The sequence below is a fragment of the Sceloporus occidentalis genome, unplaced genomic scaffold (assembly GCF_023333645.1).
Source record: "Sceloporus occidentalis isolate IW3139 unplaced genomic scaffold, rSceOcc1.0.p SCAF_40, whole genome shotgun sequence".
NCBI lineage: Eukaryota > Metazoa > Chordata > Lepidosauria > Squamata > Phrynosomatidae > Sceloporus > Sceloporus occidentalis.
Window position 1 is genome coordinate 7,377,900 of NW_028317020.1, and position 16,668 is coordinate 7,394,567.

Genomic DNA, 16,668 nt, shown 5'->3' on the forward strand with positions numbered 1-16,668 from the left:
TAAACAGGCCAACATGCTGTAAAGATAGATGGCTCACACAGAATCACTGTAGAGAGCACGGGGAGGATAAATACATTAACATGTTATACACATAACATCAACATTATGTTCCTAATTAGAGATAGTATGTTTACACAAGTGGTAAAGAAAGCAGCATTCATTGAGTTGCAGTTTTATGAAGTCTGATCTATATTGATAATTATCCATTTTATAATAATTGAGCTTAAAAAGCAGATGTTTTTGTAAATAAAGTGTTCTGTAAATCAAAGCCCATACAAGGCAGATTTTCCTCTCAGTTATTTGCGATGATTCTGCAGGTGCTACGGCACACAAAGGGTAGTTGGATAGTTTGGGGTGTAACTAAAGTTATCCTAAAGAATATGTAAGAGAAATACAAAAAGGGCAGATCAAGGATCAAGGGCAGAACAACTCCAGTCCTCACGGGCCTCAAACAGGCAAAGGAGTTGCACAACATGGACTATTTAACACATTTAGAGCCAGGTTAGTGTTTAATCAGTAGTAGTAGTAGTAGTAGTATTAATAGAGTTTGAAGATACACTAGCATTTGAGCACAACACACAATACCTGGGGTGCATGTGTTTTTCATAAATGGTTCTTTGTGGTTTTGTCTATCCTTTTGAGGCCCTGTTTACATTACTACTGCTCTTTGTTGTATTATTCAGAACTGCATATTGTCTGTGCCTGGGAAAGTGCTGCCTATCAATTGCACTTACTGGTATTTAATGACCCGCATCATCAGGTTTAGTCACATTAAGTATGTCCTTCTAGGTCAGGAGTTCTTAATTGGAGGAAACCAAATTATTTGATCTCAATTATTAAAAAAAAAAAAAATGTTTTTAGATTACCCATCACCGCTATCAATACAGATGGAAGCGGCGACTTCCCACTTTCTGGCATTGCCAGTTGATATGTTGGCATGGCCGGAGTCAGGTTGCCAAAACCTGTCTCTGAAACATGGTGAGTTTGTCTAATAAAGGTTAGTTTTTCCAGTTAACAGGAAAACAGCCTGCCTCTAAAAACGCAAAGCATATAAATATGACAAAGGAAAAGTTCCAATAGTTTTATTAGAAAACTATGTGCAGTATGTATCACCAGCTGTGATTGTTTCTCTCTTTTTCAAATGAGTTATCATTTTTCTTTTATTTTACAAATATTGCGTTCAGTATAAAAAAAAGTGAACTCAAAAGAAATTTGCGTTCTTCAACTTAAGATAAGATCTCCATTTCTTATAACCAGCTAGAAGTCTTGAGTTCAGCAGCAAATCACACAGAGAGAACTGATGAACTGTATGTCTCTTCTGAAATTGCTTCAAGAAACCAAAGTGAAACCCAGTCCAACCGATTTAAAGTAAACACTAGACAAAATCTCAGAAATCTTTCTGCTTATGTTGTTCGTATCCATCAGGTGATCTTTTTGGACTTGGAAAGTCTTCTCAGTGACATGCAGTGACGTGTCCTTTGAGCTCACAGACCCTCCAACACACATGCACAGCTGTCACATCGATAGTAGGACAGTCCCTGAATATGATACAGCCGTAATGCATTGTGTAGATTGACACCCTAGTTTTTGATAGACACAAAGCAATCCACATGCCACGAGTTGTAACATGCAAGCACAGTCAGCAGAGACTGGCCGGAGCACAAGCGAAGCTTCTTCTTTAGGCAGGTGTTTAGAAGCAGACGGGCAGTCCTTAAATGTCCATGTAGTCATCTTCCTCATCTGTATCACTCTCCAGCGAAGATTCTTGGCTAGAGATGTCCAGGATCTCAAGAGCAGGCTGGCACAGAGTCTCCTTCTTCACATTGGCAGCAGACTGAGAAGACAGGATGACAGACTGCAAAAAGTGAAAGTGGAGTCAGGTGAGGATGCCGAACAGACTGTACAAAATGTGATCTGCTTCAAGCAATGCACAGTGATTATTTACCCCCCACTACCGTATGTGCAGGATTATATGACGACCCTCCCAAATTTTGGATCTTAATGAAAGAAAAAAGATATAATATAAGATGACCCTATTGGGGAAAAAATATATATTTTTTGTCATTTTTACCGTGTTTTATTAAAGCATGATTCCCTGTATTTGATGAACCTCACAAATGATACATTATTTTGTTCAGAATTAGGGCCTTCTTTTAAAACACTAGAAATACATAAAACATAATTATTAGTCATAATAGATGATAAAAAAAACTAATCTTACTAATCTTAATCAAATTTTCTTCTATACTGCAGGTGAAGCAGTTAAACAACGACCCAATTTATGCGCCGCAAAATCTTCTTATTACAGTCATACCTCACATACATATTTTTATGTTCCAAGGCGCAATATTCATGCTTTACATATTACATATTTTTTAATACTATTGACTACAGTGCAACAGGGAAGGGGAATTTTTTTGTAAATTTTTTGTTTTAATTATTTATTTTAATATAATTTTGTTTTTCACTTTTACCAGTGCCATATGGCTTGAGATCCCTTTGAGGATCTCTCATACATTTTTTATGCCAATAATGTCATGGTGACAACACTGGGTCCTCAATCTTTTTTTGCTATTTTTAAAAATATTTTTGGAAGGGGTAGAAACTATTTTTATCTCTCTCATCCTCTTGATCTGTTTGTGCTGAATGCAATGTGATCAGCAAGCAGGGCTCCATATCCATGCATTGCAGATTACAATAATTGCAATCAGCCAGCAGGGGGAGCAATGGGAGAGCCCAGCAGGGTCTAGAAAGACCCCGATGAGGCTCTCCTGTCCTCACGTGAACTTCTGGTTGGTGTCAGCAGTGACACCTACTGGAAGGGAATGTGTGATCGGGCATTCTTTGAAGCACCGTTATACGATCAGTTGGCAGCAGGGGAGCATCCAGGCTGTTGATAGACTCAACATGTTAAGAACTTGTCAGTTATTGCATGCAATCACGATCATTGATTTTCAGGTTTAAGGTGCCCAGTGCATGCACTTATATTTTAGTTCCCTTTCATTATTTTTCTCCCCATTTCATTCTAATACCCCACACTCCACTCACCTTGAGCTTCTGTTTTGTCTCCTCAGAGATGCTGCCCTTGGGAGAGAGGAGGGTCGGAGTTGGTGGTGTGACTGTGATCTCTGGAGGAAACTTTGAGATAGCGGAAGAGGGGATGAAAAGCTTTGGCACATTAGGTGGCGCACGGGTCTTGTGACGAGCAGTGTCCCCTTTATTAGACTGGACATTTGGGTCAGGTTGAGGTCTAGAGCTGCAGGCTGAGGTAAAAATTGGGATATTTACTGTGGATTTTTGGCACATAACATTAGGACATGGAATACAAAGGAGCATATTGTATGCTCATGTCACAACCAGATGTTTTTATAATTGTTTACAGCCCTTATGAGGAAAACAATAATAATGTGAAAAATTTATAAAATTGTAAATTTATATAAAATAAATTAAAATGTTGAAAAAAAAATAAACAAAATATATATATATATATATATATATATATATTGCAATTGCGAAAAATCACATAAGCAGCAATGGACAAGAAACCTAAACATACTAACCAACACTGAGGCATAAAATCCTGCACATACACAAATATTAAGGCTGCTCGGCTCCAGTTCTCGAGTCCCAACATTTTGGATACCCCAGCTTGAGCACAGACATCTTAGTTTAATATGCATTAAATTGCAGGTTTTAAGACAAGGACACACAAACTTCCCAACCCGTTTGTGGACCTCGAGGTCTGGAGATGTGCAGCCCCGCAATATACAGATAGAGTGGTAGAACGAGAGTGCCCCCTAGTGGCCAACATTATCCCAGTAGTTAAAGCAGATGTTATATTTAATCTATATTTTCAAAATGATTTCAGCAGCTACTTTATAAACTCCAAATATTAAAACAAAAGTCCCCACCATGTAATAGATTTTACTGCTGTAATACTAAAACATCTCTCAAAATACCTTACAAGTGTATTAAGAATACATTTCTAGAACACACTACATCTGGAGAGCCACCTGTATGGCTGATAATTGCTACTCATAATTGTGTCCATATAAACTTAAGTATTACTTGTATTCATGTGCATGTGGTTACATCATAAGAAATATACCTGTTTCCGTGTGACTAGAACTTGCAAATTGGCACGTGGCTTCAGTCTGCCAGTTAGAAGGATCTGGAGTGCTGGAGACAGCTGCCGCTTTCAGTCGTTGGGATAAATTTAGATGTGGCATGGATGAGTCTTCTAGCTGCTCATCATCTGCAGGACAGAAACACATTGAGCATTGTAAAGAGACCTACGACATTGGGAAAGGCAATCACCGTGAGACAGAGAGAGAGTTTAGCTTTGGTTCCCACATAGATGCATCATTTTAAAATGGATTGTAATTTTCACCGCGTATGGTTGGTGCTCCTTCTGTTTCAATTGTTTGAATAACATGTGCATGGGACACAATCAAAGTAATGCTGTACAGAGTGATGTTTTAGACCAAAATCTCTCAGTACTGGTGCTGAAATATTGTCAGCTGAGTGAGAGACAAAAATATTGTGTATACAGAAAATCTGTTCAAGGACCACATGCCTTGTGGTTCAACCTACAATGGAAATAAAAGAACAGGTAACGAACCGATTTAAGAGACACTTCAGTCTGTATCTTTTCTTAATGTCTATTGGAGTCCAATTTGCACAAACTCCAGTGCCCTTTATTGTATCCATATTTATTCAAACAGTTTTTGTGCTAAAAATGGTAAAAAGCTTTAAGGATGAACTTTCAAGACTATCAACCACCCATTCTCAAGGGGAGGGTCATACTCTCAAAATCCTGTTCTTAAAAATTACCACAAACCACAATACTCCCCCTCCTCCCCACTTAAAGCACCGGACTAACCTGGATATCCTCAACAATATTATATATAAAGTGACATAAAGACAAAGGCACTAGAAAGGTAAGCTGCAATAAGCACGGAATGCTGACTCACCACAAGTAACTTGGGGAATGGAAGGGCAGGCTTTGGCCCCTTGCCCACAAACAGCCTCTGGCAGCGACGATGTGTTAGCTGGTGCTGGCCTGACTTTCACTTGGTGATCAGATAGTCGAAGCAGGTTTTCTGGGCTGACCGAGGAAAGGTTGAGGGGTGTGAGCTGTACAGATACGGCAGGCAATGGAAAGGCAATCTCACGGGGGTCCTTGAGGCTCTTTGGGGTGCTGGGAGTATCGGAGGGCTGCTGTGTGAACAGAGAAGACCATTAGTCGTCGTTGCAAATGTGTGACGTATACATTGCATCCCTGCACTGTTACTGTAGTGATGCACCTGGTGTCTCATGTAAGGACAGTAACATACGTTTGATACACATCCATCACTGTGTATAAAGCTCCACCATGATACAGCGGAGCCTGCTTCTCATTCTTAATTTGTAAAAAATGCTCTAAAATGTGGGTAAAACCTAGCACAACTTCTAACAAAATAGAATGTATCCTCCACGTAGAGCACACAACAATGCCTTATGGACTGATTTACTAAACTGTTATTAAGTACCGTTTGTGTAATCGGATTCATTTTACCCCGTTTTCCCTTAACAGTGCTCAGCTCTAAGTCACCATAAACACATTGGCCTGTCTGTACAGGTTACCTGAGTGCAAAGACATGCTGTGTGTAGGAAGCCTGTGTGAGATGGTAGTGGGGTACAATATGGAAGTATTTTTTTTATATAAAGCCAGCCAGTTGGCTGGGAAGTGTACAGCAAAATACCACATCTGATACACATCTTGATTTGAATGCATTGAAAATGGCCATGGTGATGCTACATTCTTGGACATTCAGCTTTTAGTGGGGTAGGTTGTCCTGGTGGTTCCCTTTTCTCGGAGGGTCCAATACTCCAGTAAGCCTTTTGGCTGTGGAGGGAAGGGAGCTCAAATCCCCTAGGGGAGTGCAGCCCAAGACGAAAATTTAGGATCGGGTTATTCACTGTGGCTCCTCCTGGACCACTTTGTTTTACCCCCTCCTTTTCATGAGATAAGGAAGCACCTGCACCTCAGTGCCCATACTGAACACCCACTACTGCAGTATGAGCCTATGGTGCAAATACACGTTTCAATGACACACTGATGATACACGGCATTTATGTTGCCAAATACACAACATTATTACAGTACATGCCAGTTTACCTACTCATATACACACTCCACAATTACACATTCAAGGTATACATCCGTGGATGTTACACACAGTATAACACAGGCTACACACTGCCGACACACATGTATTGATGTATGTATGTATGCAGCTTCCCTGGTTCCTGAGCTTGTGGTCTCTCGCCTGTGACTCATGCTCTCTGCCCAGACAGTGGCCGTTCCATGCAGGCGCAGGGCCAGATGTCTGAGTGATTTTGGGGGGACTAATACAGAACAGAAGCTTCCTTCTCAATTTCATCCATGAGTCCTGACATGACAATTTTCTGCCGCTTGCGTACGAGAGAAGTGCTTTATTGCCAGGCAGGGAGCGCAGTGGAAACAAGGGAACCCAAACCAAAACGGAAGTCAATTTTGTGCAGGGCCCCTATAAACTCACCCCCAGCATTAACACAATGCATTTACTGCAACGGCAAAGCAATGCCTAGGGACCTGACAGGGACGTGAAGCACACAAGGGAAGAGCAGGGAGATGAATGAAAGCAAGTGAGAAATGTGCACAGTATGTCTCGGCAAGAAAATATACAATAAGAATAAAACTGGGATAACAACTTTCACATAAAGATGACGCTAATAAATACTGGGTAAATAAAATACTAGTAAGGGTACAGTAAACAGAATAAATCTATTTGACTAAGGTTGGACAAATATGATTTTTTATGGGTGGGGAGGCAATCCATCTATGTAATCAATGAAAGTACCAAAACTTAACTAGTGGTAAAAATTAGGAGCTCCTGGGCTTTCTCAGTTAGTTGGATACTGTTATCCAAACAGATCCAGTAGGTTTGCATTTCATACACCACCTCATCACTCATCTCTGTTCCCCAAGGAGATAAGTACAGGACCTGGGAACTCCGTGGGGAAATACCAGGTACATATAGAGCTATCATCACAGTAGGAGGTCTGCATGTGCAGACAGCTTACATCAGTTTACATATACCTATGCCTCTTCCAAAAGCCTGTGGAGTCTGGAATAATTTGTCCCACGCTTACATTATGATTTAATTGAGAACGTATGGTTGTGGTGATTGCACGGTAATCTATTTCCTACTGCTGCAGGTCTGGCCCCGGTTACAATCCACTATCTGACAGCTGATCACAAAAATGTCAAGTGTGAGCTACACCATCCCAGATCAAAGTACAACTGGTTATTAGGAGCCAGAATGGAGGGAGTTCAATAGATGTTACATAATTCCCTCTTAGTGGGCTTCCACACAATCATTGCTTTAATAGCTGCTATGTTACAAGGTTGAACAGGCATTATTATTATTATTAATAATAAGAATTTTTTATCATGTATGCCTCTCCCATAAATATTGTTGTTCAAATGTGACTTGCGGCACTGTCCTACCAAATTGAACTAAACTTTGAAGAAAAGCGAGGATGGGCAGGGTTTGGGCCCATCTATGGAAGCTTGCTGTGCATCTATGATAATAAATAAAAGAATAAACCTTTACTACATGGAAGCTGCTCCAATTCTTGAAGATAAGGTCTATGTTGACTCTCAGTCCCATATACACAGATCTTATCATTTTAGCTTCCTGTTGTCACTAAGGAAGTGGTGATGATTCAAGCAGAAGAATCAACACAACCACAAGTCACAGATAAACAATAGTATTTCCTACATACACCAAATCTACCCCAAATAAGGCAGAAAACAACATTTTTTTTTTACCAGAGATGTGTCACCTCTATAAATGTATTATCAAAGAATGAAAGCAAACCAAGATATTATAATATATTAAAACCCATTATAACACAATACAACAATAAGAAAACACAGTTTGAAGAGTGACAATACTAACAGTAACAATAAAGCTACAAGACTGTAGATTTGCTTACTGTGTAAAATCTACAAGCCACTTTAAAATTAGAGTAAAGGCAGAGTAGTGTTTTAGGAGAAAACAAGGAATTTCACATGGTAATAAAAAATACACTATTGCTCTTTGTTTTTTGTTCTGCATCCAAACAACTCCAAACTACATTTTTACTCACTTGTTTCTGGGCAGTAGCTCCCATCTGAATCTGGCAGAATTTAATGGCTTGCTCTAGAGCCGCACCTTCATCCACCTGAAAAACAAACAAAAGACTGGACACTTTACTATTGTTCATCTCATTGTATCATGTTATTGAAACATAATTCCTTCCATCACAAGGTATGCACACTAATACGATCTGATATCTGAATGCTTTCTGAAATGACACACAAGGACTATTACCAAAAAAAATTAATAAAAATAAGGAGAAAGCGCCAAATCAAGTCAAAACAAACACCCCTAACACCAAAGCGCTTTGTTACTATAAAAAGTGATCCAAAGTTAGCAGAAATGTAGCTTCTATGAAAATAATATAAGGGGGATCATGTCCCTTGTAACTTTTTATAAATGGAAAGCGTGTAATGTAAGATGGACTTCATTGGTTAAAGAGCCAACTTACATAAACAGCCTTTAATATCTAAAACATGGACTTTAAGCTTACAACATATTGATTACTAATTCGTTACTCACCTCTAGGTAACTTAAGGTTTTGCCACCTTAGAAAAAATGTCACCCACAAAACATATTAGGAATGACCCATATTAGGAATACCCTATTTGATTTTAGCAGCTTTTCTTCCTGGTAATTATTTTACAATGTAACAAGTCAAGGTAACATTTAAAATGTAGCATAAAACCTAAGTGCTTCATCTCCTATTGTTGGTTAAATACTCTGTTTGTACATCTGTAACCGTTATTTAAGTTTTGAAGGACTCAGGAGAGATGCGTCCTTAGATACCTCAATTATAATGGGACACAAGGACAAAAGATTTCAAATGCGGACCTTGTAATAATCAAATTAGTGAACCTTTAAACAGTGTCAATACCACACACCATGTTTACGCCGTACTGATTAACATTCTCACAGACAACATTTCCTCTTTCATATGCCAAAGTCAGCAACAGCAAAGGGTCCCCATCCGAAGATGAATAAGATTGTAACCGGTGAATGGATATATTATGTATATTATATTATGTTCATAATTTAATCCATTGCTTGTGTTGGGCATAGGGCTCAAGTACCCCCTTAGATCTTCATGTACAGTCACTAAAAAGTACAACCATGCTTGATGACACTCAAGGTGTACTACTACGGCTCAAAAAACCAACCCCCCCCCCCCAAAAAAAAGGCATTCATAGTGAAAACCAGGGCCTTATAGAATATTGTGTGTTTTTCACATTGACAGAACATCTCCTAACTACTCTGCAGAGATCAGACTGTCGGCACACCGACCGCGCTTCTGTAGAGCCTGCTGGGGTTTGATGACACTGGTAATAAGAATTAATATAAAAATTACAAATAAACAAACAACAATGTCACCATGACATCATCTGGAGTGCCTATTACCCAGTGACAACAATGTTCATATAAGACCCCAAACCCTACCATATAAATATTTTTTATATTAAAAACAAATAGTACAGGAGCAATTCAAGCTTGCGAGCAGGGCTCTCTCCACCTAATGTATCGAATTGTCTTAGTCTGTCAATTCTTGTGTTGTCATACCCCTTGAGTATATGTATTGTATTAAGCGATGCGTAAACTGTTGGCGCTATATAAATAAAAGATAATAATAATAAGTTGTACCCATCATGTGGAAAACAAATACTAAGAAACTGCAAAAAAATTTTGCTTTTTACATTCGTCAAACTTTACTAAAGCATTGCTTATATATTAATATGGTTTCAAGAGAAACCTATGAGATGCCCTTGGTGCATGAAGTGGTTAAATGAACTTTGAGTACAGTCCACCGCTAAGTAATATGGCTGTGCAGCACAGAGTAGTGGTGGGAGGCCTGCCTTTGTACGGCACATGCTGTCGGAGGGCCAGGTCTGACTAACCCACTGAATACCAAGGGTCTTTGGCGGTATTTTAGAACAATTCAGGACATCTTTTACTAAGTGGATTGACTACACAAACTCACTGGACACAGTTCCTATTGTTCGTAACATCTAGTCTACGGTGTCCATGTACATTCACAGAAACAACAATCACATAAAGCCTATGTTAACTACGGCTCCTCACCTGTTTAATTAACATGTATGTTTTACACATAATCTTTTCAATCTTGCCCAGGTCATATGCCGTGACCTTTTGACCCTGCTGCCAGACACGGTAGGCTTCCAGGAGAAGGTTTTTGCTGCTCTCAGTGTCATCCAGTAGCTTGCGTTTGCGACTGGCTCTTTGTGGGGCATCCTCGGCGTGGGGCTGTTGTAACTGTACTAAGGTTCTGCTTGCTGCCGGCTGATAATGTTTAGAACTAATGCTGAGTTCCTCTAATGACAGCTCTGGACCTTCAGGTCCCTTGTCCCTAAGGTGCTTGGTTGTCTCTTTCTTATACTGGTCTCCTTGTCTATCAGGTTCACAGGATTGTCCGGCGTGATCCATGGGCTCAAAGCTCTGATTAGCCACATCTTTTACACTCCTAGTCTCCCCAGTATCCATGGCCTGTGAGGCAGGGCCTCGTGTTATGTCCTTTCCTCCATTTTCTAGCCCCGGGACCACACCTTCACACACTACAGAGCCCTTCTTTGGCGGTACATCTTTCCGGTCCTCTGAAGTGGCCCGGCTAGACACGTCTGTTGTCATGGAAGCCGTCTGAAACTGGCTTGGGTCCGGATTATATGGATCCTGATGAGAAAAAGAAGGAACTTTACAATGACATATCCCAAGAGAGATTAATGTGCATTCTTTATTTTTATTGTAGAGGTTGGGTTTATAAGTGTGTAACAAATTATGTCTATTTCCATTTACAGAAAATGATTATAGCATTATTGCCAAGTATTCTCTCAGTATTGCATTACCGGATATTATAGCGATGGGGCTGGTAAATATTTGGTTTAACCATTCCATAAACATTGGAGTCATATCAGATAGAAGGAAAGATTTTACAAAGAGGTATCAATTTTTTTTTATTAAAAAGGTATCAGATTATAAAATAGGTTTTCAAAAATATTGTGCTGTTTTCTCTCTCTTTTTTTTAAATTGTAGTTTTTGCTTAATATGTTTTCAGGCATGTTTTTCATTGCAATGATTCTTTATCATACTGGCTGTGGTACAAAAAAATGTCATAAAGCCTTCATACATTACTGCATACAACACTGTATATTGTGTTTAAGGAGGAAAATGAATTGAGATCACACATGAGATGTCTTACAACCCGATTATAGGATGCCTTAAACCAGTGTAATGGAGGTTAAGAAAGGGTTCTGGAGACTGGAAGATGAAAGGAATTCTGGTAGAACCAGGCGTCTAGAAGAAAAAAAAAAAAGGGTCAGGTGCTCTTACCCCAGACAGCTCACTCAGGGTGTCCTCCAACACTTTCACGGTGAGAACAAAAGCTCTCTGTGCCAAGACTTGACGATCAGCATCCCGCAAATACTTCCTGCAGACATAGGAAGCAAATGCTAAACATATGCCACAAAAGAGATTTTGACAAGGCTATATATATATATATTATATATATATATATATACACACATACACACACACGCACGCACGCACACACACTATATGGACAAAAGTATTGGGCCACCTGACCATTACACCAACAGGGACTTTTATAACATGCATTCTAAAAACATAGATGATAATATGTACTTGGCCTGCCTTTCCACTCTTCTGGGAAGGCTTTCCACAAGATTTTAGAGTGTTTTTGTGGGAATTTTTGCCCATTCATCCAAAGCATTTGTGAGGTCATTCACGGATGTTGGACGAGAAGGCCTGCAGCGCAGTCTCCATTCCAGTTCATCGCAAAGGTGTTCGATGGGGTTGAGGCCAGAGCTCTTTCACACCAAACTCATCCAACCATGTCTTTATGGGCCTTGCTTTGTTCACTGGGGCACAGTCATGATGGAATAGAAGAGGACCTTCCCCAAACTGTTCTCACAACTTTTGAAGCATATCATTACCCAAAATGCCCCATTACCCCCCTCCACCAAACTTTACAGTTGGCACAATGCAGTCAGGCAGGTAACAGAGAAACGTGATCCGTCATACCACAAAACACGTTTCCACTGCTCCAGAATCCAGTGGGGGTGTGCTTTATACCATTAGAACTGCCCCCTGGGATTTCTCATCCTGTGGTCCAACCATATGGACTTCACATCAATACCTACCTTTTTTTAAAGGGTAAATGGTTTATTGTATCCCTACAGCCTATAGTTTTGGTTTAGTTAGACTAGTTGTGCAATTATCTGCCACAAAACTCAGCTTTTAATCAAATATCTCCAAAACAGTTACATTGATGGGTAAAATAAAATGTACCATTTAGGGCTGCAACAACTAATCGATAAAATCGATAATAATCGATAATGAAAATCGTTGCCAACGAATTTCATTATCGATTAGTTGAATCGATTTTTATCGATTATAAAATGAGGGTTTTTTCAGAGCAAACGCTCTGAAAAATACCCCTCATTATATAAACCGTTTCAGTGACTCACAGCAGCAGCTCCTACTTACCAGCCCCTCCCTGTAATCACTGTGACAACTGGCCCCGCCCCCTTCCTTCTCCCAGAAGGCCAGAACCACATGGCTGTGACACTCATCTAACTGTAAGTATAAAATTAATATTTGGGCTGCTGAAAGTTAGGGGAGGTGAGGGTTAATTTAGGGGCTGTTATGGTTAATGGGGTGTTTAGGGTTAATTTAGGGTAAGTTATGGTTAATGGGGTGTTTAGGGGCAGCTATGGTTAATGGGGTGTTTAGGGGCAGCTATGGTTAGTGGGGTGTTTAGGGTTAATTTAGGGGCAGCTATGGTTAATGGGGTGTTTAGGGTTAATTTAGGGGCAGTTATGGTTAATGGGGTGTTTAGGGTTAATATAGGAGCAGCTGTGGTTAATGGGGTGTTTGGGGTTAATTTGAGGCAGTTGTGGTTAATGGGGTGTTTAGGGTTAATTTAGGGTAGTTGTGTTTGATGGGGTATTTAGAGTTAATTTAGGGGTAGTTATGGTTAATGGGGTGTTTAGTGTTAATTTAATGATGAGGACTGAGGGTTAATTTAATAAAGTTAACTTAAGGCGCAGTTAGAGGTAAAGGGGGGCAGACTAAGGGGAATCTAAATCCTGGGGGCAGTGAAGATTGACCCAGTACTTATTTATAAAAGTATGGTGTCAGTGTGATGCGAACAGGTCTGTGACTCTGAGGGGACTATGAGATATCTGGGGGGTATAAGGCATATCTGGGGAGGATGGAGTGACATATCTGGGGGTATAAGGCATATACGATATATAAGGCATATGTGGGGAGGGCAGCGTGGCATGTCTGGGGAGGACGGAGTGGTGTATCAGGGGGTATAAGGCGTATCAGGCACAGTGGCATATGTGGGAGGCAGCGTGGAGTGGTATATGTGGGAGGCAGCGTGGAGTGGTATATGTGGGAGGCAGCGTGGAGTGGTATATGTGGGAGCCAGCGTGGAGTGGCATATGTGGGAGCCAGCGTGGAGTGGCATATGTGGGAGGCAGCGTGGAGTGGCATATGTGGGAGGCAGCGTGGAGTGGCATATGTGGGAGGCAGCGTGGAGTGGCATATGTGGGAGGCAGCGTGGTATATGTGGGAGGCAGCGTGGAGTGGCATGTCTGGGAGGCAGCGTGGCAAGCCTGGGCTCAAATGTGCATGTGGGAGGCAGCGTGGCATATGTGGGAGGCAGCGTGGAGTGGCATATGTGGGAGGCAGCGTGGAGTGGTATATGTGGGAGGCAGCGTGGAGTGGCATATGTGGGAGGCAGCGTGGAGTGGTATATGTGGGGGGCAGCGTGGAGTGGCATATGTGGGAGGCAGCGTGGAGTGGTATATGTGGGAGGCAGCGTGGAGTGGTATATGTGGGAGGCAGCGTGGAGTGGCATATGTGGGAGGCAGCGTGGCATGTCTGGGAGGCAGCGTGGCAAGCCTGTGCTCAAACGCATTTTATCAGTTTTTTTTTTTATTCTGCGTTTGTATTTAACATCATTTGTTTATTAAATAATTTTAAATAAATGAAAAATGTACATTCATTTTTTTATCCGATTAATCGATTAATCGAAAAAATAATCGACCAACTAATCGATTATGAAAATAATCGTTAGTTGCAGCCCTAGTACCATTTATAGAATGTGAGATATTCAGTTCCTCATTATGGTTCTACAGCTGACAATTTTATATAGAGATACCTGCCTGCTAAACCAATCCACATTTAATTTGATTTAATCCTTTTTAAATAGCCACAATTTAGCCAACATCTTAGGCATGTCAGGATTTAAAAAGGATTCCTTTATTTTTACTGGTGTGACTAATTTCCCTATAGCAATGCTATTTGCTTTGGCCTCTTTAGAGTACAATGTATAATTCTTTAGACCTAGGCTCCCATTATGAACTTGCATTTGCCTTACCCATGTTTATAGTGTCCTTTGTTCAGTACTGAAAATATGGCAATAAAGAAAGAAAAGTTCAAAGCTCCAATTTCCTCTATAATCTGAGAAGTACCTACCAGCTGAGAATCTTAGCCTCACACGTAGAGACTACATATGTATGGCTAACTCCATAGGGGGTGAACCTGAAATCACGGGAGGGGCTGTCAGACACTTACTTCCCCTGGTCGGGGGTCCTCTGTAGCATGCACGAGATTTTCAGCAGTGTGTTGGAGTCCTTGAGCTGAGCCAGAACATTCAGAAGAAGCACAATAGAGCGGTTCATATGAGAAGCAAAGCTACCAGGGCGATCTATATCATCCACAGGTATACGCCAGATTCCCTGCGAAATGTAATAAAGAGAGAAGGGAATGAAAGAAGAGACCATGTCACTGTGCCAGTTCCTCCAAAATCCTGACCTACAGAGCCTCTAACAATTCTGCACCTCTTATATCTCTGCTCTTATGTACAAGTACTCTCGTAAGTGCCTCTTTGTTGATCCCACAACTTACGTCTCTTATACTTGTTATTACCTCTTCCCACTTGTGTATTCAAAATTGCATCTGCGCTGTACCACTTCTCTAGGATGCTTCCCAGATAAGCCATCCGTCATGTCCACCTGCTAGATCAACAGTTCTCCATATCACCCTCACTACTATAAAGTCATCCTCACCCAAGCAGTCCTCTCCTCACATCTCATGTTCACCTCAACCACCCAGCATATTGTAAATTTGAGACCCTAATCTCCTTCTGTACCAATATGGTTTAACGTGTTCAAGTTATTATCAATTTTAATTGTCTTTGTTTACTGTTCCTTATTATAACAGTGTTACGGAATACGCTGGCACTATATAAAAAAATGTAAGAGATAAAATATACGAAAATAGAAATTTCTTCAGACTACAGATTGCTGGTTCATTCACCGAGTACAGCGCATGCACATGAAGCCACTGTCAAACCTGGTTACCTCACAATGCTACAACTTGTGTCACCAGGTTAACGGTAGTCACGCTCTTTTGTGCAAGGTCTTTGTGAGTCCTAAGGGACTTGCTGGGATCGGCAGAGGGCACACACTTTTAACCCCAGGAGGAAATATGCAAGGAAGCAGAGGATGTTTACCCTCAGAGATACTGCAGTTCCTCCGACTTCCTTGTATACGTAATTATGTTGTGGCACACACAAGAAGATCCTCTGCCTCCAGCTAAACTTTTACTGCCAGAAATCAAGGGGAGCTTGCCAAAAATCAGAGCAAAATGAACCTGTGCATGTGCAGGACATTCACACTGCACACTATGTCGTTGGACAATTTTCCCCTTTTATGGTGGGAACATGAAGTACTTTGGGAACAATCTTTCTGCTTTTGAGAAGTGCATTATGCGACGTTACTTCCTGTTGCATTCTTTTTGTCTAAGTTATTCTCCTAAAGATTATGGGAGATCTGGCTGGTTCTCCTGATCATTTGTGGGTTAGTTTGATTGTGCCTAATTAGTAAGCCACCCAAACATCTTGATCGAGCAGGCGTGGGAGGAAGGGGCGTGGGAGGAGGGAGAGCGAGACAATAGGGGGTAAGAGACTAGCGTTTACTTTTAATTCACACACTATATTTATGCAGTACCAGATGCTAGGGTGCTTGCTTATACAAGATAATCGTTAGCAGCGGAATGCAAATATATATTTTTCAACCGAGGTGCTACACTTCCTACCACTAATACAGACAAGCTGCTATTGGAAGATTTGTTTTACAAAACCACACAAAACATTGATTATAAATAGTCTTTCCAGAAACTCTGAAACTTCATGACCTCAGACATGTTTTGGCATCTGCCAGGCATTGACTTTCCTCCCCTAGTCATCAAGTGAGCCCTGCACATCAGTCACGATCCTAGGCTATCTTGCATGCGCTCCTCGACTTATCGCACACAGTAATAAAAAGAAGCATCATGTGCTGTAACTATATACATCTAACCTTTAATATATTGAATGAATTAAACATACATAAAATAGACACAACATCATCAGAAAAGGACAAAGACCAAATATGGTTTGAAACTAGATGGGCTGAGA

The 16,668-nt window shown here is 40.7% G+C and overlaps 1 protein-coding gene across 1 annotated transcript in view; it reads right to left on the reverse strand.

Moving 5' to 3' along the window:
• Positions 1-1,711: 1,711 nt before the first annotated feature.
• Positions 1,712-16,668, reverse strand: part of CABIN1 (calcineurin binding protein 1) — a 68,636-nt gene continuing 53,679 nt past the window's right edge. Inside the window, exons 29-36 of the mRNA XM_089489483.1 lie at positions 14,784-14,947; positions 11,508-11,604; positions 10,245-10,850; positions 8,179-8,253; positions 4,974-5,220; positions 4,109-4,255; positions 3,049-3,263; positions 1,712-1,855 (exon numbers count right to left, since the gene is read on the reverse strand). Coding sequence (XP_089345609.1) covers positions 1,712-1,855; positions 3,049-3,263; positions 4,109-4,255; positions 4,974-5,220; positions 8,179-8,253; positions 10,245-10,850; positions 11,508-11,604; positions 14,784-14,947 — 1,695 coding nt within the window. The remainder of the gene's footprint in view (positions 1,856-3,048; positions 3,264-4,108; positions 4,256-4,973; positions 5,221-8,178; positions 8,254-10,244; positions 10,851-11,507; positions 11,605-14,783; positions 14,948-16,668) is intronic.